Genomic DNA, 26045 nt, shown 5'->3' with positions numbered 1-26045 from the left:
TCACTACTTGTTTTTGTAAGAGGTGTTGACAAGCTGACTGCACTGAGCTGTCTGTTTAAACTACTAGCAACAGCTCAGACACCCATGCATACCCCACAAGACATGTCACTAGAGGTTTCTTCACAATCCCCAAGTTCAGAACAGACTATGGGAGGCGCACAGTACTACATAGAGCCATGACTAAATGGAACTCTATTCCACATCAGGTAACTGATGCAAGCAGTGGAATCAGATTTTAAAAAACAGATAAAAATACACCTTATGGAACAGCGGGGACTGTGAAGAGACACACACACAGGTACACACAGGTACAGACGCACAAGAGCGCTAGCACACACACTCTACACACACGTACATTGTAATATTGTTGTTTAGTGGTAACATACATTTTGTGTTGTGGATATGTGGTGGTGTGACAGTGTTATATGAAGTACCGTTTTATCTTTTGTTTATATGTAATATAAGTGTCTTAATGTGTTTGGACACTAGGAAGAGTAGCTGCTGCCTTGGCAGGAAGTAATGGGGATCCCTAATAAAATAGAAATACTGTAAAATGTAAATAAGTACCAACACCTAATTTGAGTACTAACACCTTTTACTTATGGCTTGCTTACACCATACAACTTTACCCCAGTGTTTGGCCTTAAGACACAGACTTTTGTGTTTCCACCTCCGAGACCTGTCCCCCAAAAAGCCAACCCTGGCCCAAAAAAGATCTACCTTACTTGGGACCAGAGTGGCCCATTGGGACTTTTCGGGGTTGCATTAAGATAACGATGATTGACTCACTGTATAAAAATGATTTGGCCTTTTCCTTCTCAAAAGCAAGTGTTTAGAGGTTACTCAGAGATGGTTGATTCTGCTCTTCACAAGTCCTTAGCTATGTAAACACATACCTGCTCTCCAGGAGGTCCTCCTCCACATGTGACGTCCTGTCTGTTGAGGAGAGCTCCAGGGAGTGCTCACTCATAGCCGACAGGAACCTCAGGATGAGCTTGGTGCTCTCTGTCTTACCCGCTCCGCTCTCTCCACTGGGGAGGAAAGGAGAAAGAAAGAGTTTGGATGATTTTGATTTATTTGATCTTTCTTTATTCAATGCTGTAGAATGGGACTGGTACATAATGTAAAAGGCACGTCGAAATGGGAAAGGAGTGATATTGGTTAACCTGTTAGGGCTAGGGGGCAGCATTTGCACGTCTGGATAAAAAAAATGTACCCGATTTAATCTGGTTACTAATCCTACCCAGTAACTAGAATATGCATATACTTATTATATATGGATAGAAAACACTCTAAAGTTTCTAAAACTATTTGAATGGTGTCTGTGAGTATAACAGAACTCATTTGGCAGGCAAAACCCTGAGACATTTTCTGACAGGAAGTGGATACCTGATGTGTTGTATTGACTTTAAACCTATCCCATTGAAAAACACAGGGGCTGAGGAATATTTTGGCACTTCCTATTGCTTCCACTAGATGTCACCAGCCTTTACAAAGTGTTTTGAGTCTTCTGGAGGGAGATCTGACCGAACAAGAGCCATGGAACGATGATGTCCCATTAGACACCTGGCGCGCGAGTTCATGTTGGGTACCCTCGTTCCAATACGTTATAAAAAAGTATGCATTCGTCCACCTTGAATATTATTCATGTTCTGGTTAAAAAAGGCCCTAATGATTTATGCTATACAACGTTTGACATGTTTGAACGAACGTAAATATATTTTTTCCCCTCGTTCATGACGAGAAGTCCGGCTGGCTTAGATCATGTGCTAACAAGACGGAGATTTTTGGACATAAATGATGAGCTTTTTTGAACAAAACTACATTCGTTATGGACCTGTGATACCTGGAAGTGACATCTGATGAAGAGAATCAAAGGTAATGGATTATTTACATAGTATTTTCGATTTTAGATCTCCCCAACATGACGTCTAGTCTGTATCGCAACGCGTATTTTTCTGGGCGCAGTGCTCAGATTATTGCAAAGTGTGATTTCCCAGTAAGGTTATTTTTAAATCTGGCAAGTTGATTGCGTTCAAGAGATGTAAATCTATAATTCTTTAAATGACAATATAATATTTTACCAATGTTTTCTAATTTTAATTATTTAATTTGTGACGCTGACTTGACTGCCGGTTATTGGAGGGAAACGATTTCCTCAACATCAATGCCATAGTAAAACGCTGTTTTTGGATATAAATATGAACTTGATAGAACTAAAAATGCATGCATTGTCTAACATAATGTCCTAGGAGTGTCATCTGATGGAGATTGTAAAAGGTTAGTGCATCATTTTAGCTGGTTTTATGGTTTTGGTGACCCTGTCTTTGACTTGACAAAACATTACACACAACTCTTGTAAATGTACTGTCCTAACATACTCTAAATTTATGCTTTCGCCGTAAAACCTTTTTGAAATCGTAAAACGTGGTTAGATTAAGGAGATGTTTATCTTTCAAATGGTGTAAAATAGTTGTATTTTTGAAAAATTTGAATTTTGACATTTATTTGGATTCAAATTTGCCGCTCTTGAAATGCACCTGCTGTTGATGGAGTGCACCACGGGTGGCACGCTAGCGTCCCACCTAGCCCATAGAGGTTAATACACTTTTGTATGGTTTTGTGTCATGAACACACGTACACGCACGCATGCTTGCGCACACACACACACATGCACGTCATATTCTAGTAGTATCATGTAGTAGCCTAAACCTATCGATGTAACATTGAGCTGGGTGAATAGAATATGACGTCTTTTATACAGGTAACAAACTGAGATTAGGAGCACTCCCTTTAAGAGTGTGCTCCTAATCTCAGTTTGTTACCTGTATAAAATACACCTGGGAGCCAAAAATACTTACTTCCCTCATTAAAATGCAAATCCTTTTATAACATTTTGACATGCGTTTTTCTGGATTTTTTTGTTGTTATTCTGTCTCTCACTGTTCAAATAAACCTATCATTAAAATTATAGACTGATCATTTCTTTGTCAGTGGGCAAACATACAAAATCAGCAGGGGATCAAATACTTTTTTCCCTCACTGTATGTATGTGTTTGCATTTGTGTGAATAAACACATGTTAACAATATGGGTCAAATGTAAATTACTAACTGACAAATAGGTTTTGCATTCACGTCCTGAAGCTTTTTCCACATTTGAAACATTCTCAACATACAGGATATTTACCATTTTACCACTAGGGGTTTCATTGCACACTACAAAACATTAGTAAGTAGACTACACTGAATATACAAAACATTAACGACACCTGCTCTTTCCATGACATAGACTGACCAGGTGAATCCAGGTGAAAGCTATAATCCCTGATTGATGGCGCTTGTTAAATCCACTTCAATCAGGGGAGGAGACAAGTTAAAGAAGATTTTTTTAAGCCTCGAGACAATTGAAACATGGATTGTGTATGTTTGTCATTCAGAGGGTGAATGGGCAAGACAAAAAATGTAAGTGCATTTGAATGGGGTATCGTAGTAGGTTCCAGGCACACCGGTTTGTGTCAAAAAAATGCAACGCTGCTTGGTTTTTCACGCTCAACAGTTTCCTGTGTGTATCAAGAATGGTCCACCACCCAAAGGACATCCAGCCAACTTGACACAACTGTGGGAAGCACTGGAGTCAACATAGGTCAGCATCCCTATGGATTGCTTTTGACACCTTGTTAAAGTCCATGCCTCGACGAATTGAGACTGGTCTGAGGACAAAAGGGGGATACAACTCAATATTAGGAAGATGTTCTTAATGTTTTGTACACTCAGTGTATACTGTACTGAACCATTGCTCACCAACCCTGGTGCAGATGAACTACAGGGTGCGCAGGATTTTGTTCCAGGCCATAAATAAAAATACACATTTTATTTTAACCTCTTGACGGTCGCCTGGGATAGGGGGCGCTACAGCGATTTTTTTTAAAGAATTCTTGCCCATTTTAACCCTCCTCCTACTCAAACTCAGAAGCTAGGATATGCATATAATTAATACTTGTGGATAGAAAACACCCTAAAGTTTCTAAAACTGTTTGAATGGTGTCTGTGAGTATAACAGAACTCATATGGCAGTCAAAACCCCGAGACAGATCGTAACAGGAAGTGGAATTCTGAATTGCGGACTCAACTTCATCACTTTGCCTATAAATCACACCGTGAGCAATGGTTCATTGAGCACTTCCTATTGCTTCCACTAGATGTCCCCAGTCTTTACAAAGTGGTTTGAGCCTTCTACTGTGAAAACTGACACAATGAGAGTCTGTGGAACATGGTCACATGAGGAGGGCCATCACCATTATGACGCCGGCGCCCCTGGCTACCCTCCCCTTTCGAAACGTTTTGAAAGACAATGCAATCGTCCCCCTTGAAAGTTATTGGAGCTCTGGTTGAAAAAGGCCCTAAAGATTTATGTTATACAACGTTTGACATGTTTGAACAAACCTAAAAAAAATGAAAGAGGAGTCCCGCGGCCGACGGAACTTTTGGAGCAGCCTTCAGAACGCGCTTACAAGAACAAGCTATTGGGACGTAAAGGATTAACTTTTTTGAACGAAAATACATTTGTTGTGGACCAGGGATTCCTGGAAGTGCTTTCTGATGAAGATAATCAAAGGTAAGGGATTATTGACAATAGTATACAAGACTAGATTTGATATGCGATTGTTCCAAGATGGCGCTGACCTGTATCGCTAGCCTATTTTTCTGAGTATAGCATCCCCTTTTATTGCAAAGTGTGATTTCCCAGTAAAGTTATTTTTAAATCTGGCATTGCGGGTGCTTTCACGAGATGTTAATCTATAATTCTTAGAATGACAATATTACATTTTGAAAATGTTTTCGAATAGTAATTTAGTAAATTGTAGCGCTGTTTCACCGGATGCATTTGAGGGAAAATAGTTAGTCAACGTCACGCGCCGATGTAAAATGCTGTTTTTATATATAAATATGAACTTTATCGAACAAAAGAATGCATGTATTGTGTAACATGATGTCCTAGGAGTGTCATCTGATGAAGATTGTCAAAGGTTAGTGCTGCATTTAGCTGTTTTTTGGTTATTTGTGATGCATGTGGTTGGTCGGAAAATGGCTATGTGGCTACTTTTACGATATACTCCTCTAACATAATCTAATGTTTTGCTTTTGCTGTAAAGCCTTTTTGAAATCGGACAACGTGGTTCGATTCAGGAGAGGTGTATCTATAAAACGATATAACATAGTCCTATATTTGAAAAAATATATATATTAAATTTCGTTATGCTAATGGCGATAGGATTTTTCGCTGGATGTCCGACCAGGGGTTAATTCCTTGCTCATCTGGATTTTGATTAATTGAATCATGCGTATTATTGCTAGGCTAAAACAAAAGCCTGCACACCCTGAACAAAAAATACTGTGCAGAGAGCAATAGAGTTGCTCTAGAGTTGATTTACAATAAGAAGTTAAACATTCAAAAGACTGCTTGCATGGTTCCCTTTCAGTCGGTACTTTCGGTACAACACAACCATGGGGAGTCGCTCTCTCGTGACTGACTGAATAACTAAAATCATGCCTGACAATGCCAAAGAAAACCTCACTGGAATCTCTGCCTTCCACAGGTGATAACCGTGAATCTCAGATTCATTCATTCAATTCTTCCTCTCTTTACCTTGGGCTTAGCAGGAACGATTCACGCTACAATTTTTTGGGGTGGAGGAACAGATTATCTGACTTTGCCAACTAAACTGTCCATTTGTGGTAGAGCGTGCTCACCCCCTGGACGTTGTGTGCTTGAGTTTGTATTTGTTCTCCTAGTTTCCTAACCACAAACCAATTAGTTATTCTTTGGATTGCTTGACCTGGCTTTAGCAATGACTGAAACGACGAAGGCTAACAAGCCGGGTTTGAGTTCGCGACCATGGCCAAATGGATAAAAAGATACTCATGTTTGTTGTCTTGTATGTCTCAGCTCCGGGCATGCTCTGGCTGCCCTCGCTCGAATCAATTTGTGTGCGGGACTAGGGGACGGTGTCAGTAACAGTGACACCGTCCGCGGCTGGCACTGTTCCCCTAGTCCACGGCGCAGGTTCTCTTGGCAATCGTGTAGCATTCTTGAGGGGGCTTGGTGTGTCTGATAGTGACTTCTTCTTCTCCGAGGGTACCGTACCTCGGCTGAGTTGCGGAGATGGATTGGGTCTTTGTTTGGTCAAAACAAATGTTGTCTACCTGGGCGTGGTGTATGCGGTAGCTGCCCGCCCTCAACCCGGCTTCTGTGCGCCCTGCCGGGGTTACAGGAGGTTACTCGATCAGAGAGGGCGGCCACGGGTAACCACCGCCACCTTGGTCTGCCTTGGTCAATCACCGCTTGCCTCTCTTCCCAGACTTGTCGATGAAGGATCCAGTCCCACCTCGGTGATCCGGTCCTACGTAGACTTTAGAGACCAGGCTAGCTAAACAATCGCTGCATAGCGTACTAGCCAAGTTAGCTACTGCCAGCTATTCATGCCTCCCCACAGTGGAATTGCTTGGGTAGCTCTTTTGTTCAGTATACGTAGCGTTAACCTGTTGGGTCTAGGGGGCAGCATTTGCACGTCTGGATAAAAAAAATGTACCCGATTTAATCTGGTTACTAATCCTACCCAGTAACTAGAATATGCATATACTTATTATATATGGATAGAAAACACTCTAAAGTTTCCAAAACTGTTTGAATGGTGTCTGTGAGTATAACAGAACTCATTTGGCAGGCAAAACCCTGAGACATTTTCTGACAGGAAGTGGATACCTGATGTGTTGTATTGACTTTAAACCTATCCCATTGAAAAACACAGGGGTTTAGGAATATTTTGGCACTTCCTATTGCTTCCACTAGATGTCACCAGCCTTTACAAAGTGTTTTGAGTCTTCTGGAGGGAGATCTGACCGAACAAGAGCCATGGAACGGTGATGTCCCATTAGACACCTGGCGCGCTACTTCATGTTGGGTACCCTCGTTCCAATACGTTATAAAAGAGTATGCATTCGTCCACCTTGAATATTATTCATGTTCTGGTTAAAAAAGGCCCTAATGATTTATGCTATACAACGTTTGACATGTTTGAACGAACGGAAATATATTTTTTCCCCTCGTTCATGACGAGAAGTCCGGCTGGCTTACATCATGTGCTAACGAGACGGAGATTTTTGGACATAAATGATGAGCTTTTTTGAACAAAACTACATTCGTTATGGACCTGTGATACCTGGAAGTGACATCTGATGAAGAGAATCAAAGGTAATGGATTATTTACATAGTATTTTCGATTTTAGATCTCCCCAACATGACGTCTAGTCTGTATCGCAACGCGTATTTTTCTGGGCGCAGTGCTCAGATTATTGCAAAGTGTGATTTCCCAGTAAGGTTATTTTTAAATCTGGCAAGTTGATTGCGTTCAAGAGATGTAAATCTATAATTCTTTAAATGACAATATAATATTTTACCAATGTTTTCTAATTTTAATTATTTAATTTCTGACGCTGACTTGACTGCCGGTTATTGGAGGGAAACGATTTCCTCAACATCAATGCCATAGTAAAACGCTGTTTTTGTATATAAATATGAACTTGATAGAACTAAAAATGCATGCATTGTCTAACATAATGTCCTAGGAGTGTCATCTGATGGAGATTGTAAAAGGTTAGTGCATCATTTTAGCTGGTTTTATGGTTTTGGTGACCCTGTCTTTGACTTGACAAAACATTACACACAACTCTTGTAAATGTACTGTCCTAACATACTCTAAATTTATGCTTTCGCCGTAAAACCTTTTTGAAATCGTAAAACGTGGTTAGATTAAGGAGATGTTTATCTTTCAAATGGTGTAACATAGTTGTATTTTTGAAAAATTTGAATTTTGACATTTATTTGGATTCAAATTTGCCGCTCTTGAAATGCACCTGCTGTTGATGGAGTGCACCACGGGTGGCACGCTAGCGTCCCACCTAGCCCCAAGAGGTTAAGTCACTTGGTTATTCTAAACGGACCGTGCTAGCTAGCTAGCCTAGCTTAGACTAAAAGCCTCATGGCTAACATTGGCTAGCATGCATATCTTCCGGCGGATGAAGTTTACTAGTGTTCCTCCAGCATTATGGCAGCCCCATTCCTATTTCCAAATCCTGGAGTAGGAGGGATTGGAGGAAGTGCGGTTTGCGTGCACCTCCGATGAGGAAGCAGTTCCACCCTAGAGCGAGGGGCCTTAGCACGGGTCTGAGCAACCAGTGGACCCCTCCACAAAAACATTACTGTGATGACAGGTCGCAATTGTAAATGTGAAATAAATAAAATAAATAAATAAATGCCAGTGCCCCCACGTTTGTTACTATGTCAGCCATTGCCGGACCCCCCTGCTCCCATAAGGGGGCTGGACTTCATGCAGGCTATACAGTCTCACGGTACATTGGGAGCTTGTCCATGTTTAATTTGGGAAACCAAGTGAAATCTGTTCGGGTACATCGATAGTAATATGTTTTCACAACAAAACATATTTAATTAAACTGTTGATAGCCCCTCTTTCTGCGCTCTCGAGAAAGAAATGAAGAAGAGAGAGGAAACGCATGGTGGTGAGATATTCTATAGCTAGGATGTGTTAGGATTTGAAACAACATCCACAACGACCATGTTTTCCACTCAGTTACAACCTGTTGTTGAACTTATTTCTTCAAATTGAGTAGCGAGTTGGGTGCGTCCAGGTGAGTGACTAGCCTCAGTGCTGGAAAGGCTGTATCAACAATAGCCCCAGGGGAGCGACTTCCATCACAGAGGCCATCACGTTGCGTCCTAATGTGGCCTTCGCCCCTAAGGTCATGACTATGTCCTACAGGCCTCTAGCTTTGAGCTATTTCCCTTTTCCACTGTCATGCTGAGAGAGGAGTAGAAGAGGCGACTGATGTAATGTATTTTTCAGAAATTTTGAAATGAAATATGCCGCATGCATTTGAACAATCTAAAAGTTATATGATGGTGCAGAGCAAAAGATGACTTTCGTTCATGAGATAAAAAGAAAGTTGTTTTGAATGAAGAAAATACATTACTGCAGCCAAGAGAAGTCATCAGCAGTAGCTATAGCATCTAAGCTAGCAAAAGCTTATGCTACTTGCACTTCCTCCTACACTTGTTATCGTGCTTTGCTGTAGGCCTGCAAACCAGTTGATTTAATTAGTTGAACTCAGTAGCTGTGGGCAGAAAAACAATTGCTGTGTGTTCAGGGTTAAACACTTGTTATCCTTAGTAAAACAATGTCATGTTCGGCTCAATGCCATGACCATTTAGGCCAATTCCACTTCAACGAGGTCAAATCAGGAAATACATAATTGCAATTGAATACATGATCGAAAAAACCCCTGGCCCAAGAAAGCATTCATTGTCTCCATATAGGAGGTGAAATGGAATTCATTACAAATAGTGAAGCACAAAAAAGCCCACTCATTATTCTCAAACCGAACACTCAGTGACAAGACACAAATAATTAGAATGGCACATAAATAGCAATGTCATTCCAAAATCTCCAGGGTTAACAAATCTGACAACCCTCAGCCAGACACTAAGAAACTTCCAGAATGTGTCAAATGTAAAACTAGTTAACAAAGTTTCAAAGACACATACAAACCCTAACGATATCCACAGCTAATTCACAGACATTCACAGTGGTGTGTGGCGTCTGAAATTAGAAGTGAAAGTCATGGCAACCCTCAGTCGAAGCTTCCAGTAGCATTACTTCAAGATAACTTGTTCGCCTCAGACAGGGCTACATGTTTGTCTAAACAATGGGCCAGGGGCCCACACAGGAAGTGCTGTCTGTGGTGACAGAGCAAAAACAATAGCTGCCAGCTCCTAGCCTGTCTGCTCCAGCCTCCTCCCTGTGGTCCCAGTTGGCAAGGCCATGGTCAACACACAAAAATACGATGCACATCACACACACCAAACATTAAGACACGAGTCCACTAACTCTTCAAGTGTCAAATCGGGAAACGTCTTGTCCCTACAGAGACATCGCTACTATGCACACCCATGTGCAATTACTTGTGACTACCACTGCAAAGTGTTAGACTACTGGGGCATTTGTGCAACTGTAGGCTACAGAGAGCCACATAGAAATTGAGACCCACACAGAAAAGAAAGAAAAGGCTAATATCCAGTGCTTCTGGTGTAGGGTGGAGTAGCCCCTAGATGCCAATCTAGGATCAGTTTAGCATTTTCTCCACTAATGTTTAAGGTTAGGATTGGGGGTGGGAAAGCTGATTCTAGATTTGTACCTGGGAAACTTCACTCCGGAGTGCTTCTAGTGAGGTCACCTGACAAAGATTTCTGTGAAGTCTACATTTTTATCACTAAAGCCACAGCTTTGAGAGTTTTTAAATTAGCTCTATTGTCCATGTTCTGTCTCCACCGGAAGGCATGAGAAGAAGAGGCCACTCCAGTGGGACATCTGGAATGTTTTCTAACAGAAATATTTACTCTGAGCCGGGGAGTAGGTCAAATGTAATATCGCCCGTCACACAATTTTTGTGATCCCTCACATTCATAATCTGCGTGTCAAGAGTGCTGAGAGGTCAAGAGGTCAAACCTTCTTTAGCGGGCAGGGGGGCGTAGCAACTAGGTGTTTTTAGTGACAGAGAACAGAAGTCTGAGAACAGTGTGGAGTACGATTTAGTAAACGTGACTGTATGGTTGACACTGTTTTGATAGCGCTTTACGGTTGAGACATGCGACAGAGGAAGGATGAACATATGAGCTGAGGGCTTTATGACTTATTTCACAAGCTCCGTCTTTCATGAATGTCTATAACCATAACATTTGAGACCACATTGTCCTTCTTTTCTTTTAAATAAATTGTTAACTGTTGAATTGGCGAGAGGATCCCACTGGGCACAAACTGGTTGAATGAAAATTGTTTCAATGTAATTTGTCAACGAATTGGGACATGGAATTTATGTGGAAATTTCCACCACAGGACTATGTCATCATGGTAACAAAATACATTTTCAACATAGACAAACCTTGTATAAAGTATGTTGAAATGTACCTTTAAATCAACGTCAGATCTTCAATGTTAAGTACACTATCAGAAAACAAATCTGTAGGCTGGGAAGACCCTCCTACTGGATAATATCTCCATCTACAGCTACCCTTCGGTCTCCCATTCAGGGCCAACCCTGCTTAGTTCTAATATTTGTTACTGACTATTACCAATGTGCTATCGTGAGAATAAGTGTTGAGAGATGTCCATTTAAATACTTAATGGATTCACTGTTGCTATTGAAGTCATTCCAAAGGGTAGGTTTAACAGAGCAAATTAAATGTGACCATACTTTATCAAACATATATTGTCACGACCATCGTTTAAATAACTGGACCAAGTCGCAGCGTGAGTAGAGTTCCACATTTTTATTGCTCGTGAAACTTCAAAAAACAACAAAGATATAACGATAGTGCAAAAACGTAGCACACAAAGGCACTCACACAAAACAATATCCCACATCGCAGGTGGGAAATAGAACACATTAAGTATGATCCCCAATTAGAGGTGACGCTTATCAGCTGCCTCTAATTGGGAACCATACACAGACACCAACATAGAAATAAACTAACTAGAAATCCCCCTAGTCACGCCCTGACCTAAAACCCTGACTTTTACAGATGCACAATTGAGTGCATCCTGTCGGGCTGTATCACCACCTGGTATGGCAACAGCAGCACCCTCAACAGCAAGGCTCTCCAGAGGGTGGTGTGGTCTGCACAACGCATCACCGGGGGCAAATGACCTGCCCTCCAGGACACCTACAGCACCCGATGTCACAGGAAGGCCAAAAAGATCATCAAGGACAACAACCACCTGAGCCACTGCCTGTTCACCCCGCTATCATCCAGAAGGCGAGATCAGTACAGGTGCATCAAAGCTGGGAGCGAGAGACTGAAAAACAGCTTCTATATCAAGGCCATCAGACTGTTAAATAGCCATACATACAGAATCAAATCATTGGCCACTTTAATAAATTGATCACTAGTCACTTTTAATAATGGCACTTTAATAATGTTTACATATCTTACATTACTCATCTCATTTGTATAAACTGAATCTTATACCATCTATGTAGTCAATACGTGCTATGAATGTGGGGCCAAATACTTAACTTTCTACTACTTTAATACACATACAGTGCATTCGGAAAGTATTCAGAGCCCTTGACTTTTTCCACATTTTGGTACGTTACAGTTTTATTCTAAAATGGATTAAATAAAACAAAATCCTCATCAATCTACACACAATACCCCATAATGACAAAGTGAAAACAGATTTTTAGAAATGTTTGAAAATTTAATACAAGTTAAAAACAGAAATAACTTATTTACATAAGTTCAGACCCTTTGCTATGAGACTCACAATTGAGCTCAAGTGCATCCGGTTTCAATTGATCATCCTTGAGATGTTTCTACAACTTCATTGGAGTCCACCTGTGGTAAATTCAATTCATTGGACATGATTTGGAAAGGCACACACCTGTCTATATAAGGTCCCACAGTTGACAGTGCATGTCAGAGCAAAAACCAAGCCATGAGTTCTAAGGAATTGTGTCGACAGAATTGTGTCGAGGCACAGATCTGGGGAAGGGTACCAAAAACTGTCTACACCATTGAAGATCTCCCAAAAAACAGTGGCCTCCATCATTCTTAAATGGAAGAAGTTTGGAACCACCAAGACTCTTCCTACAGCTGGCCGCCGGCCAAACTGAGCAATCCGGGCAGAAGGGCATTGGTCAGGGAGGTGACCAAGAACCCGATGGTCACTCTGACAGAGCTCCGGAGTTCCTCTGTGAAGATGGGAGAATCTTCCAGAAGGACAACCATCTCTGCAGCACTCCACCAATCAGGCCTTTATGGTAGAGTGGCCAGATGGAAGCCACTCCTCAGTAAAAGGCACATGACAGCCCACTTGGAGTTTGCCAAAAGGCACCTAAAGACTCTCAGACCATGAGAAACAAGATTCTCTGGTCTGATGAAACCAAGTTTGAACTCTTTGTCCTGAATGCCAGACGTCACATCTGGACGAAACCTGGCATCATCACTATGGTGAAGCATGGTGGTGGCAGCATCATGCTGTGGGGATGTTTTTCAGCGCCAGGGACTAGAAGACTAGTCAGGATCGAGGGAAAGATGAGCGGAGCAAAGTACGGAGAGATTCTTGATGAAAACCTGCTTCAGAGCGTTCAGGACCTCAGACTAGGGTGAAGTTTCACCTTACAACAGGACAACCACCCTAAGCACATAAAACACAACGCGGGAGTGGTTTTGGGACAAGTCTCTGAATGTCCTTGAACGGTCCAGCCAGATCCCGGACTTGAACCCGATCGAACATCTCTGGAGAGACCTGAAAATAGCTGTGCAGTGACGCTCCCCCATCCAAAATGCACAAGCATTTAGCTACACTCGCAGTAACATCTGCTAGCCATTTGTATGTGACCAATAACATTTGATTTGATTTAATTAGATTTTGACCTGACAGAGCTTGAGAGGATCTGCAGAGAAGAACGGGAGAAACTCCCCAAATACAGGTGTGCCAAGCTTATAGCGTCATACCCAAGAAGACTTGAGGCTGTCATCATTGCCAAAGGTGCTTCAACAAAGTACTGACTAAAGGTTCTGAATACTTATGTAAATGTGATATTTCAGTTTATTTAAAAAGAAAATCATGAATTTGCAAAAATGTCCCAAAAACTGTTTTCGCTTTGTTATTGGTATTGTGTGGAGATTGATGAGGTAAAAAAATAACTATTTTAACAATTTTAAAATAAGGCTGTATTTCCACACAATATAGCTGGATCGCCCCGTCCTGCACCTAGGAGTCCACCGCCCTGCAGTGCCCCAACCCAACACACCCCACTCAGCTTTAGGATCTCAGTGAATCATTCATTATTGGTTTCAGGAGTGTAAGGCCAAGGCCAGAGTGACAAACAACAGTACGGCAGAGCCCCAGGGCCAGGACTGAGCAGCCCTTTAGCTAGGGATTGCTTAAATAGGTATCTCCCCTGACCATGGGTATGTTTTCAATACAGACTCCTTTTATTATACAATATTCCATATAAGGCATCCAGACCTTATGGAAATTGCACAGTATACCCTTAATCTTGTAATAAATCAAATCTAGTGATACATAACTTGACATTTCTGCCATCCATTGTGACATTGTGGGAGGATAACCAACCTTCCAAATAATGGCAATGCATTTCTTAGCCGCGATAAATGCTACGTTACACAGTTTCTCCTGATGACAGTCTCCAGTATTAACATTTCCAAGCAAACATAAACAGAGAGAAGGAAGAATCTGTAAACATGCTGAGATAAAAAAACATACTCTTTGCCAGAATTCAGCCTGCCTTCCCAAGATCATAACATTATGAAAATGTGTTCCCTTTTGTGTTTTACACCTCCAGCAGAGGAATTACATTTCTGAGTGCATTATATTCAGTTTCACTGACATATAGTACATTCTATGGATGTTCTTACACTGCAGTAATTTATGTCTGAGATTACAGTAGCAGTCAAAAGTTTGGACACACCTACTCAGTCAAGGGTTTTTCTTTATTTTTACTATTTTCTACATTGTAGAATAATAGTGAAGACATCAACACTATGAAATAACACATATGCAATCATGTAGCAACTAAAAAAGTGTTAAACAAATCAAAATATATTTTATATTTCAGATTCCTCAAAGTAGCCATCCTTTGACTTGATGACAGGTTTGCACACTATTGGCATTTTCTCAACCAGCTTCACGAGGTAGTCACCTGGAATGCATTTCAATTAACAGGTATGCCTTCTTAAAAGTTCATTTGTGGAATTTATTTCCATGTTAAGGCTTTTGAGCCAATCAGTTGTGTTGTGACATTTAGCGGTTGTATACAGAAGATAGCCCTATTTGGTAAAATACCAAGTCCATATTATGGCAAGAACAGCTCAAATAAGCAAAGAGAAACGACAGTACATCACTATTTTAATACATGAAGGTCAGTCAATCCAGAAAATTTCAAGAACTTTTAAAGTTTCTTCAAGTGTATTCGCAAAAACCATCAAGCGCTATGATGAAACTGGCTCTCATGAGGACCGCCACAGGAAAGGAAGACCCAAAGTTACCTCTGCTGCAGAGGATATGTTAGAGTTACCAGCCTCAGAAATTGCTGCCCGAATAAATGCTTCGCAGATAACAAATAACAGACACATCTCAACATCAACTGTTCAGAGAAGACTGCGTGAATCAGGCCTTCATGGTCGAATTGCTGCAAAGAAACCACTACTAAAGGACACTAATAATAAGAAGAGACTTGCTTGGGCCAAGAAACACGAACAATGGACATTAGACGGGTGGTCTGTCCTTTGGTCTGATGAGTCCAAATTTGAGACTTTTGGCTCCAACCGCCGTGTCTTTGTGAGACGCAGAGTAGGTGAACGGATGATCTCCGCATGTGTGGTTCCCACCGTGAAGCATGGAGGAGGAGGTGTGATGGTGCTTTGCTGGTGACACTGTCTGTGATATTTTAGAATTCAAGGCACACTTAACCAGCATGGCTACTACAGCATTCTGCAGTGATACACCATCCCATCTGGTTTGCGCTTAGTGAGACTATCATATGTTTTTCAACAGGACAATGCCCCAACACACCACCAGGCTGTGTAAGGGCTATTTGGCCAAGAAGGAGAGTGATGAGATGGTTTGGGATGAGTTGGACCGCAGAGTGAAAGAAAAGCAGAAAACAAGTGCTCACCATATGTGGGAACTCCTTCAAGACTGTTGGAAAAGCAAACCAGGTGAAGCTGGTTGAGAGAATGCCAAAAGTGTGCAAAGCTGTCATCAAGGCAAAGGGTGGCTACTTTGAAGAATCAAAAATATAAAATATGTTTTCATTTGTTTAACACTTTTTTGGGGTTACTACATGATTCCATATGTGTTATTCCATAGTTTTGATGCCTTCACTATTATGTTACAATTTAGAAAATAGTAAAAATAAAGAAAATCCCTTGAATGAGTAGGTGTGTCCAAACTTTTGACTGGTACTGTATATCATAAGGACTTTCGTTGAGGGCCTAGTTACACCTTAATGCAGTGTTTCTGAAACTCCTGGTTTACAGGCCACATCAAGCCTGCAAGTCACATTATGCTGGCTTGCAAAGTGATGTGTAATTCCTATTGGGATACAGCCAGAGTGAGAACATCCAACAATTGGAAGCTTAAATCACTCGTAAACTGCATTGAGAATGTCTCCTGGGGTAGGGAAGATTTATTATTGAGACTACCTGAATAATATAAACTGGAACAGCCACCTCAGTAACGAATACAAAAAGTCCAACTACTAATAGATTAGATTAGTTTAGAAAAATGTATGTTATTTATGTTTGTGTAGAATAAGATTAATCAACCAATCAATGTACATGCAAAAACATACGTATTGAAACAAATAATTCAGAAAATCAATCTCCAATAAAGCATGCTGGGAGATATGATAATGATCGGCATGGTTTTGCGAAAACATGAATTTGTAATTTTACTCAACAATCTTGTTCAAATTCAGCTCACTCCGAGCAGAATGAGTAAACAAACTTTAACACGTTAGCTCAAATTCTTATGCTTTTGAAGTCCGCTCAACTCACATAATAACGCTGATTAAGCAATTAGTTAAGTTGGCTTTTTTACAGTGAGGGAAAGTTGGCTATTGCATTTTTAAATGTTGACTAAGTTAGAATTGTGTCCACAAATGTACCCACATTTCTATTATGTGTAAATCGTTTATGATTAGTGAATGCCATAATGTAGTTATTTTGTTAGATACTTCTCCCTATTAGCTGAAATCTTATTTTCATTGTTTTAGCTGTCATACTGGCTGTTCAGTCCAAACCTAGAATTGGACCATGGGAATTTGTTGCGCTATACAGACGTTGCCTCCCTCCAAGGCACGTGTTGCAAGGCAACCCCCTAGACCTATGGGCAAAAGCCAGTGTGAGAAACTTGCTAGGAAATGTTTATGCTTGGAAACACTCTGACCCATAAAACATATCTGCTTGATGTGTTGTAAGACAAAGCAAGGAAAGTGAACTTCAAAATGTCATGTCATTTTATTGGGATTTGTAGCTGTTGTTGGTAAATAATGTATCTGCTAGCTTCTGAAATAACTTACTGATCCTTTAAAATGAATGAGGTACATTTAAAGGAACAGGAAATCTATTTTCAGAAGGATTGGTAACAACTTTTAATAGCTGGGGTACATAAGAGGATGCAATTAAATAAAAAAAAGAACTAATAATGTCAGAAGAAAATGACACAGAGACGGGCAACTGTAACTCATTTAAATATCTGAGAGCATATTTAAAGGGACGGGACCTCCTTTTAAAGGGACTAGTACATGTAACTCATTTAAAATGGCCTTGGCAGTGTGCCAGGCGGCCCAAACTGGGCAAACACAGAGCTGAAAGGCACTCTGCCTTTGTGTAAAGCCCTGGCCCTCCCCATGGCTCTACAATCCTAGTCTATTACACAGCCCAGCGGGCACTGTGGATTCTTTATATCAGAGTCAGCGGGCACACTGTCAGAGCATACCAACACCACTGGCATTGCCCCAACACTTTTGTGCCCCTGAAGAATACCACAGAGTAACACAGAATCCGAAAAAGACTAAAGGACTCTGACACAGTGAGTTTTCACATCAAGAAAAGGAGAGAGGAAGGAGGGAAAGAGTTGTAAAATATCTAATTCTCTGGTCCCCTGTAGGGAAAGCTGGTGTATGTATACTCTTTTATTGTCAGGAAAGCTTCATTGCTACTTCAATGTGTCTTTCAATGTAATACTTTAGTACTGGGATAAAGTCTATAAGAAGGTCTGATGAAACTGAGAACATGCAACACAAATGGTAAAGCTGGGCTAAACCATAAGAGGTTTTTGGAAAGAGGGCTATAACACAAGATACAAGAGTGTAAAGCTGAAATAATGTATTGTACATTTCCTACTGTGTTACCATGCCTCTGAACATGACAAAAAGCAGCACACACTGTAACAGTAAGTCTGTGTTTAATTTATTCAAAATGGCGGAAAAAGCACCAACAAATACTTTGCTCGCCTTTGAGTACAAAGAATTTAGTACACAGTATGCTATTGCTGTTGACCTGCTGTCACACAAGTCATGAGAAAGTAACGCAAAGTAGCCTGACTCTTGTCCTATAATCGCACAACAAATACAGGAAAGACCTCAAAACCAGAATGCACCAGTGATTGCACTAGTTTAAAGGTTGCACCCTTTTCCCAAAAGAGAAGTTAGGGAACACAACACCACAAAATAAAGGTCAAAAGCAAAATAGCCATACACTTCAGTGTGATCTTATTCCTTCTTTCAACCTCAACACCTTTTTGTTCTTGCTTTTATACTAAATTTACTGTGTAAATTCACGGTTGAACTTAAAGAATTGCATTCCAAGTCCCTACACACAAAACTCAAACAAGAATCAAAGTCAAACGCTCAAAGGTATGTTTTGTGCACAAGTACCCTTCGTGACCTCTGTGAATTTAATTAAAATGGTTAGGGGGCCTTGAGTTTGACCCCATAACAGCTCTGGGGTCAAAAGGTCAGAGATTTTATACAATAACACCCCAAAAGCCAAATTCCTTTGTAATATTCGCTTCTCACCATGACTGGACTCGACAACAGAACAAATCTGAAAGCAGATAAAACACTAGTGGGTGAACAACATTGTACAAAAAAGATCACAGGGAGTTTGCTTTAAAAACCCATGATAGTTTTTGGTATGGAGGCATCAACATAAACGAAAATGCTAAGTGACATTTACCACCATTAATGACCAGGTGTCTTTTATTAAGGGTATAATGGCAGGTCCCCTCTTTCTCCTCCTTCTTCTTTTCCTACCTCCTCCTTCTTCTCCACCTACCCTCCTCCTCCAGCTCCCATTCTTGGCTTCCCTTCACCGGGCTAGCCTGGATCTGATTACTCACAATCCCTAAATCTGAGCAGAAAGCTTCCTGCCCCGCCTTAAAGTGCCAGCCTAAACAATTTACTGTCCTTCTACTGCCCTATCTAGCCTCCCACACACTCACCAACCCAGTTAAACAATCTCAGCTCAGCTTGGGGGCAATGGGAGTGGCAAATCCACTCACCGGCAAGTTTATTAGGTACACCCATCTAGAACCATTTTGAACCCCCCTTTGCCTCCAGAACAGCCTGAATTAATCGGGGCATGGATTCTACAAGTTGGAAATGTTCCACAGGGATGCTGATCTATGCTGACATCACACTGCAGATTGAACACCGGAACACCACCACCACCAGGCTGTACCATTAACACCATGCAGGATGGGTCCATGAACTTGCTGCTTATGCCAAATCCTGACTCTGCCATCAGCATGACACAACAGAAACCTGGATTTGTCAGACCAGGCAATGTTTTTCCACTCCTCAATTGTCCAGTGTTGGAGATTGTGTGCCCACTGGAGCCACTGCCCACTTCTACTTGTTTTTAACTGATAGGAGTATTTGTATTTGTATTTATTAGGGATCCCCAAGGCAGCAGCTACTCTTCCTGGGGTCCAAACATAATAAAGCACTGACATTACATATAAAACAAAAGACAAAACAATACATCATATAACATTATTACACCACTACATATCTACAATAAAAAATGGTTAAGACCATCATACAACAATATCACAATGTTTGCGTATGCATGTGTCTGTACCTTTTGTGTGTGTCACTTCACAGTCCCCGTTGTTCTATAAGGTGTATATTTACCTGTTTTTTTTTAAATCTGATTCTACTGCTTGCATCATTTACCTGATGTGGAATAGAGTTCCATTTAGTCATGGCTCTATGCAGTATTGTGCGCCTCTCAAAGTCTGTTCTGGACTTGGGGATTGTGAAGAGACCTCTGGTGGGGTATGCATGGGTGTCCAAGCTGTGTGCAAGTACTTTAAACAGACAGCTCGGTACATTCAGCTTGTCAACACCTCTTACAAAACAAATAGAAATGAAGTCTCTTCCACTTTGAGCCATGAGAGATTGACATACATGTCATTCATGTTAGCTCTCCGTGTACATTTAAGGGCTAGCCGTGCTGCCCTGTTCTAAGCCAACTGCAATTGTCCCTCTTTGTGGCACCTGACCACACGACTGAACAGTAGTCCAGGTGCGACCAAACTAGTGCCTGTAGGACCTGCCTTGTTGATAGTGTTAACCTGTTAGGGCTAGGGGGCAGCATTGACACGGCTGGATAAAAAACATACCCGATTTAATCTGGTTACCACTCCTACTCAGTAACTAGAATATGCATATACTTATTACATATGGATAGAAAACACCCTAAATTTTCTAAAACTGTTTGAATGGTGTCTGTGAGTATAACAGAACTCAAATGGCAGGTCAAAACCTGAGAGATTCCTTTACAGGAAGTGGCCTGTCTGACCATTTCTGGAACTTCTTTGCCATCTCTATCATTTACTAAGGATCTCTGCTCTAACGTGACACTTCCCACGTCGTCCATAGGCTCTCAGAGCCCGGGAAAAAAGAGAATGTCGTCATTCCAGCCCCAGGCTGAAACACATTATCGCCTTTCTCAAGTGGCCCATCAAGAGACACTAGCTTATGCGCGTGACCCCGACCGCCCCCGCCTTTGGGATTTTTTCCTCTGTTTGCCGAAAAGGAGATTCCCTGTCGGAATTTTATCGCTTTTCTACGAGAAAAATGACGTAAAAATTGATTTTAAACAGCGGTTGACATGCTTCGACGTACGGCAATGGAATACTTTGAATTTTATTGTCAGGAATTGCGCCAAGCGCGCGACACTTCTTTACTATTTCGGATAGTGTCTGGAACGCACGAACAAAACGCCGCTATTCGGATATAACGATGGATTATTTTGGACCAAACCAACATTTGTTATTGAAGTAGACGTCCTGGGTGTGCATTCTGACGAAGACAACAAAAGGTAATGACATTTTTATAATAGTAAATATGATTATGGTGAGTACTAAACTTGCCGGGTGTCTAAATAGCGAGCCCGTGATGCCTGGGCTATGTACTTAGAATATTGCAAAATGTGCTTTCACCAAAAAGCTATTTTAAAATCGGACATATCGAGTGCATAGAGGAGGTCTGTATCTATAATTCTTAAAATAATTGTTATGCTTTTTGTGAACGTTTATCGTGAGTAATTTAGTAAAATGTTAGCGAATTCCCCGTAAGTTTGCGGGGGGTATGCTAGTTCTGAACGTCACATGCTAATGTAAAAAGCTGGTTTTTGATATAAATATGAACTTGATTGAACAAAACATGCATGTATTGTATAACATAATGTCCTAGGGTTGTCATCTGATGAAGATCATCAAAGGTGAGTGCTGCATTTAGCTGTCTTCTGGGTTTTGGTGACATTATATGCTGGCTTGAAAAATGGGTGTCTGATTATTTCTGGCTTGGTACTCTGCTGACATAATCTAATGTTTTGCTTTCGTTGTAAAGCCTTTTTGAAATCGGACAGTGTGGTTAGATTAACGAGAGTCTTATCTTTAAATGGCTGTAAAATAGTCATATGTTTGAGAAATTGAAGTAATATGATTTTGAAGATTTTGAAAATCGCGCCACAGGATGGCAGTGGCTGTTACGTAGGTGGGACGAATTCGTCCCGCCGGTCCCATAGAGGTTAAGAAGGCAGAGCAGCGCTTTATTATGGACAGACTTCTCCCCATCTTAACCTGTTATGGATAGGGGGCAGTATTTTCACGGCCGGATAAAAAACTTACCCGCATTAATCTGTTTATTACTCCTGCCCAGAAACTAGAAAATGCATATAATTGTTTGATTTGGATAGAAAACACCCTAAAGTTTCTAAAACTGTTTGAATGGTGTCTGTGAGTATAACAGAACTCATATGGCAGGCCAAAACCTGAGAAGATTCCAAATAGGAAGTGCCCTCTCTGACCATTTCTTGGCCTTCTTTAGCCTCTTTATTGAAAACAGAGGATCTCTGCTGTAACGTGACACTTTCTAAGGCTCCCATAGGCTCTCAGAAGGCGCCAGAACGTTGAACGATGACTCTACAGTCCCTGGCTGAAAAACAGTAGCGCATTTGGATAGTGGTCGATCTGAGAACAATGAGACGGGCGTGCGCATGCACGTGAAGAGTCAATTTTACATTTTCAGTCTTTGAATGAAAACGACATCTCCCGGTCGGAATATTATCGCTATTTTACGAGAAAAATCGCATAAAAATTGATTTTAAACAGCGTTCGACATGCTTCGAAGTACGGTAATGGAATATTTTGAATTTTTTTTGTCACGATACGCGCCGGCGCGTCACCCTTCGTTACCCTTCGGATAGTGTCTTGAACGCACGAACAAAATGCCGCTATTTGGATATAACTATGGATTATTTGGAACCAAACCGACATTTGTTGTTGAAGTAAAAGTCCTGGGAGTGCATTCTGACGAAGAACAGCAAAGGTAATCCAATTTTTCTTATAGTAAATCTGAGTTTGGTGAGTACCAAACTTGGTGGGTGTCAAAATAGCTAGCCTGTGATGGCCGGGCTATCTACTCAGAATATTGCAAATGTGCTTTCACGGAAAAGCTATTTTAAAATCGGACACCGTGATTGCATAAAGGAGTTCTGTATCTATAATTCTTAAAATAATTGTTATGTTTTTTGTGAACGTTTATTGTGAGTAATTTAGTAAATTCACCGGAAGTGTTCGGTGGGAATGCTAGTTCTGAACGTCACATGCTAATGTAAAAAGCTGTTTTTTGATATAAATATGAACTTGATTGAACAAAACATGCATGTATTGTATAACATAATGTCCTAGGAGTGTCATCTGATGAAGATCATCAAAGGTTAGTGCTGCATTTAGCTGTGGTTTTGGTTTTTGTGACATTATATGCTAGCTTGAAAAATGGGTGTCTGATTATTTCTGGCTGGGTACTCTCCTGACATAATCTAATGTTTTGCTTTCGTTGTAAAGCCTTTTTGAAATCTGACAGTGTGGTTAGATAAAGGAGAGTCTTGTCTTTAAAATGGTGTAAAATAGTCATATGTTTGAAAAATTGAAGTTTTCGGATTTTCGAGGAATTTGTAATTCGCGCCACGCCCTATCATTGGATATTGGAGCGGTGTTCTGCTAGCGGAACATCTAGATGTAAGAGGTTAACTATTGTTCTATCAATATGTTTTGACCATGACAGTTTACAATCCAGGGTTACTCCAAGCAGTTTAGTCACCTCAACATGCTCAATTTCCACATTATTCATTACAAGATGTAGTTGAGGTTTAGGGTTTAGTGAATGATTTGTCCCAAATATAGTGTTGAGTCATCCGCATACATAGACACACTGGCTTTACTCAATGCCAGTGACATGTCGTTAGTAAAGATTGAAAAAAGAAAGGGGCCTAAACAGCTACCCTGGGGAATTCCTGATTTTACCTGGATTATCTTTGAGAGGCTTCCATTAAAGAAAACCTTCTGTGTTCTGTTAGACAAGTAACTCTTTATCCACATTATAGCAGGGGGTGTAAAGCCATAACACATACGTTTTTCCAGCAGCAGACTATGATCGATAATGTCAAAATCTGCACTGAAGTCTAACAAGACAATCATTTAATCATCAATTTCTCCCAGCCAATCATCAGTCATTTGTGTAAGTGAGGTGCTTGTTGAGTGTCCTTCCCTATAAGATTGCTAAAAGTCTGTTGTCAATTTGTTTACTGTGAAATAGCACTGTATCTGGTCAAACATATTTTTTCCCAGAAGTTTACTAAGGGTTGGTAACAGGCTGATTGGTCGGCTATTTGTGCCAGTAAAGGGGGCTATGATTAGATTTGCAGAAGAATACTTGGTTTAAATGTAATCTGGCACCTTATTATATAATATCATGATATTTGTGCATTTATAATGATGATATGATATTGTATTGATGATGTGTACATGTACTGTGATGTAATTTGAATGTAATATCCTAGGCTTGTTAGGCTTGCAGGATATTAAGATGTGTGATTTAGAACAGTCAGAATGACACCCTCATTAAAATGTAAATTGAACAGGTAAAGAGGTGTGCTTAGATAAATCTGTTCCATCCTCACATACCTTGTGCCCTCTCAAAAATAATGGGTGCATGACGACTCTGGTCACAGGTTAAATAATTATGTTTATTTGTTGGGTCACATGGAAATTCAAAAGGTTTAAACGGTGGGTTGTCATGACCCAGAAAAGTTTAGGAACGATGGGACTAGTGCATAGGCTGTGGTTTTAAAATGTGGACACTTGTGTGTCCTTCAAGGTGTCAATAACTGTACATTTTATAACAAATAACTATTTAATGCAGGTTTTTCCTGACAGTATTTCTAAGATTTCTCTGTGAAAATCAGAAAATTCGATCTTGAGCCAACATGAGCTCTCTAAACACAGGTGAGAAATGGCTAACCTGACAGATTAAATGGCTGGTGCGCAGCAAGCACGTGAGGAGCCGCCTGGGGTGATCCTCCGTCAATCACTGATCCACAGTCGGCTTGGCTGTCATACAACATTAATCATTTGACATTACAGGGTTGCCTCGGGCCTCTAAAAATATATATTTTCTTACCCCTGAATTGACCCATTTCTCAGCCTCTGAGTATCACAGAAACATAACACTTTGAATGAATAGCAGAAAAATGTTGTTGCAATGGATGAAGTTGATCAAAAATAACTTCAAAACATGAAACACATGCAAAAAATATATATTTTTAAACATCCAATTTTACTATAACTGTGTGAAAAGGTTTCAATATATGCATATTTTGGGGAATTAAAACCAATAACTTGTGTTGCAGAAGGTTAATAAAATAAGTGTTTAGGCTTGTGTCTTTTTGCAATTATTGTCAATTTGGGGGGCAAAAACAGGTTGGCACTTTTAGGGTTAAATTGCCTTGTACCTTGCATCTTTACCAAGATATCCCATAAGCTGACTGGGTGCATCCCGATATATGGCTCCCTTCCCTTTGTTCTCTTTTCTTGTCTCACTGAACGAAATGAAACAGATAGTTGAGCACAATATGGGAGAAACTCAACATCCTCAGTGCTACTCCTATCCAGTTCCTTCAAATCAGTGAGAACGAGGAGTAGTACAAGGGGTGTGTAGCAAAGGAAGCCATTTTAGACTATTGGGATTCACCCCTATGAATCCCACTAATGGATAACCAACAGAACAATGAGTCCAAGCTTCTAAGGGACAATCGGTTAGCAGTTAGCCGTATGCAGACACCCTCAGGACAGCTACGTAGCAGTAAGCTACCTTAGGATAAACACTAAGAAGTAATTACCACTCCATTCTAGAGTTGGACTTTTCAATTATTCACAGACTCACACCTCTGGGGTGAAATTTCCCCTAGGTACAGATCTAAGATCAGCTTCCCCTCCACCAAAGTGGAGAAAATGTAAAACTGACATAAGATCAGTGTCTGAGAGCAACTTCACCCTACTTCTGAAGAGGTACGCCAGTTACAGGTCTAGGTTAGGGCTGGGAGGTGTTTAAACATCAAAAACCACAGCAAGTACACATACTCCTCATCAGTGATGTGTCAAACACTTGAGAGAATAAGAGTGTTGACAATGATTCCAATATGTTCAGGCTACTTATTCTTGATGAGTATTTCGAGAGTTACAGTATGTGCTGACAAAAGCATATTGCGAAAGTGGAAACACACATAAAATTCTCAGAATTTGATACATTTTCAGAAATGAGCAATAATGCCTTTTTATGTGTCAGAATCAGTTCTCTTTTAGTCTTAGTAAATTCCACATTCAAACTATTGTACTTTTCAGTCTTTCACCAGTGTCGCGTCCTGACCATATAAAGATGTTATTTTCTATAGTAGAGTAGGTCAGGGCGTGACAGGTTTTTTTCCCTATGTTTTCTATTTCTATGTTGTCAGGGTCTAGTTTTGTATTTCTATGTTGGGGTTTTGTTTGGGATGATCTCCAATTAGAGGCAGCTGGTCCTCGTTGTC

General features: G+C 40.6%; 1 protein-coding gene across 1 annotated transcript in view; it reads right to left on the bottom strand.

The window, feature by feature from the left end:
• The window catches only part of myo10 (myosin X), a 303162-nt gene that overhangs the window by 112184 nt on the left and 164933 nt on the right, over positions 1-26045 (bottom strand). Inside the window, exon 5 of the mRNA XM_082960691.1 lies at positions 897-1031. Within this exon, the coding sequence (XP_082816817.1) occupies positions 897-1031 (135 nt within the window). The remainder of the gene's footprint in view (positions 1-896; positions 1032-26045) is intronic.

This window comes from Salmo salar, chromosome 14, assembly GCF_965601325.2.
Source record: "Salmo salar chromosome 14, fSalSal1, whole genome shotgun sequence".
NCBI classification, from domain to species: domain Eukaryota; kingdom Metazoa; phylum Chordata; class Actinopteri; order Salmoniformes; family Salmonidae; genus Salmo; species Salmo salar.
This window is presented reverse-complemented; position numbering and strand designations above follow the sequence as displayed.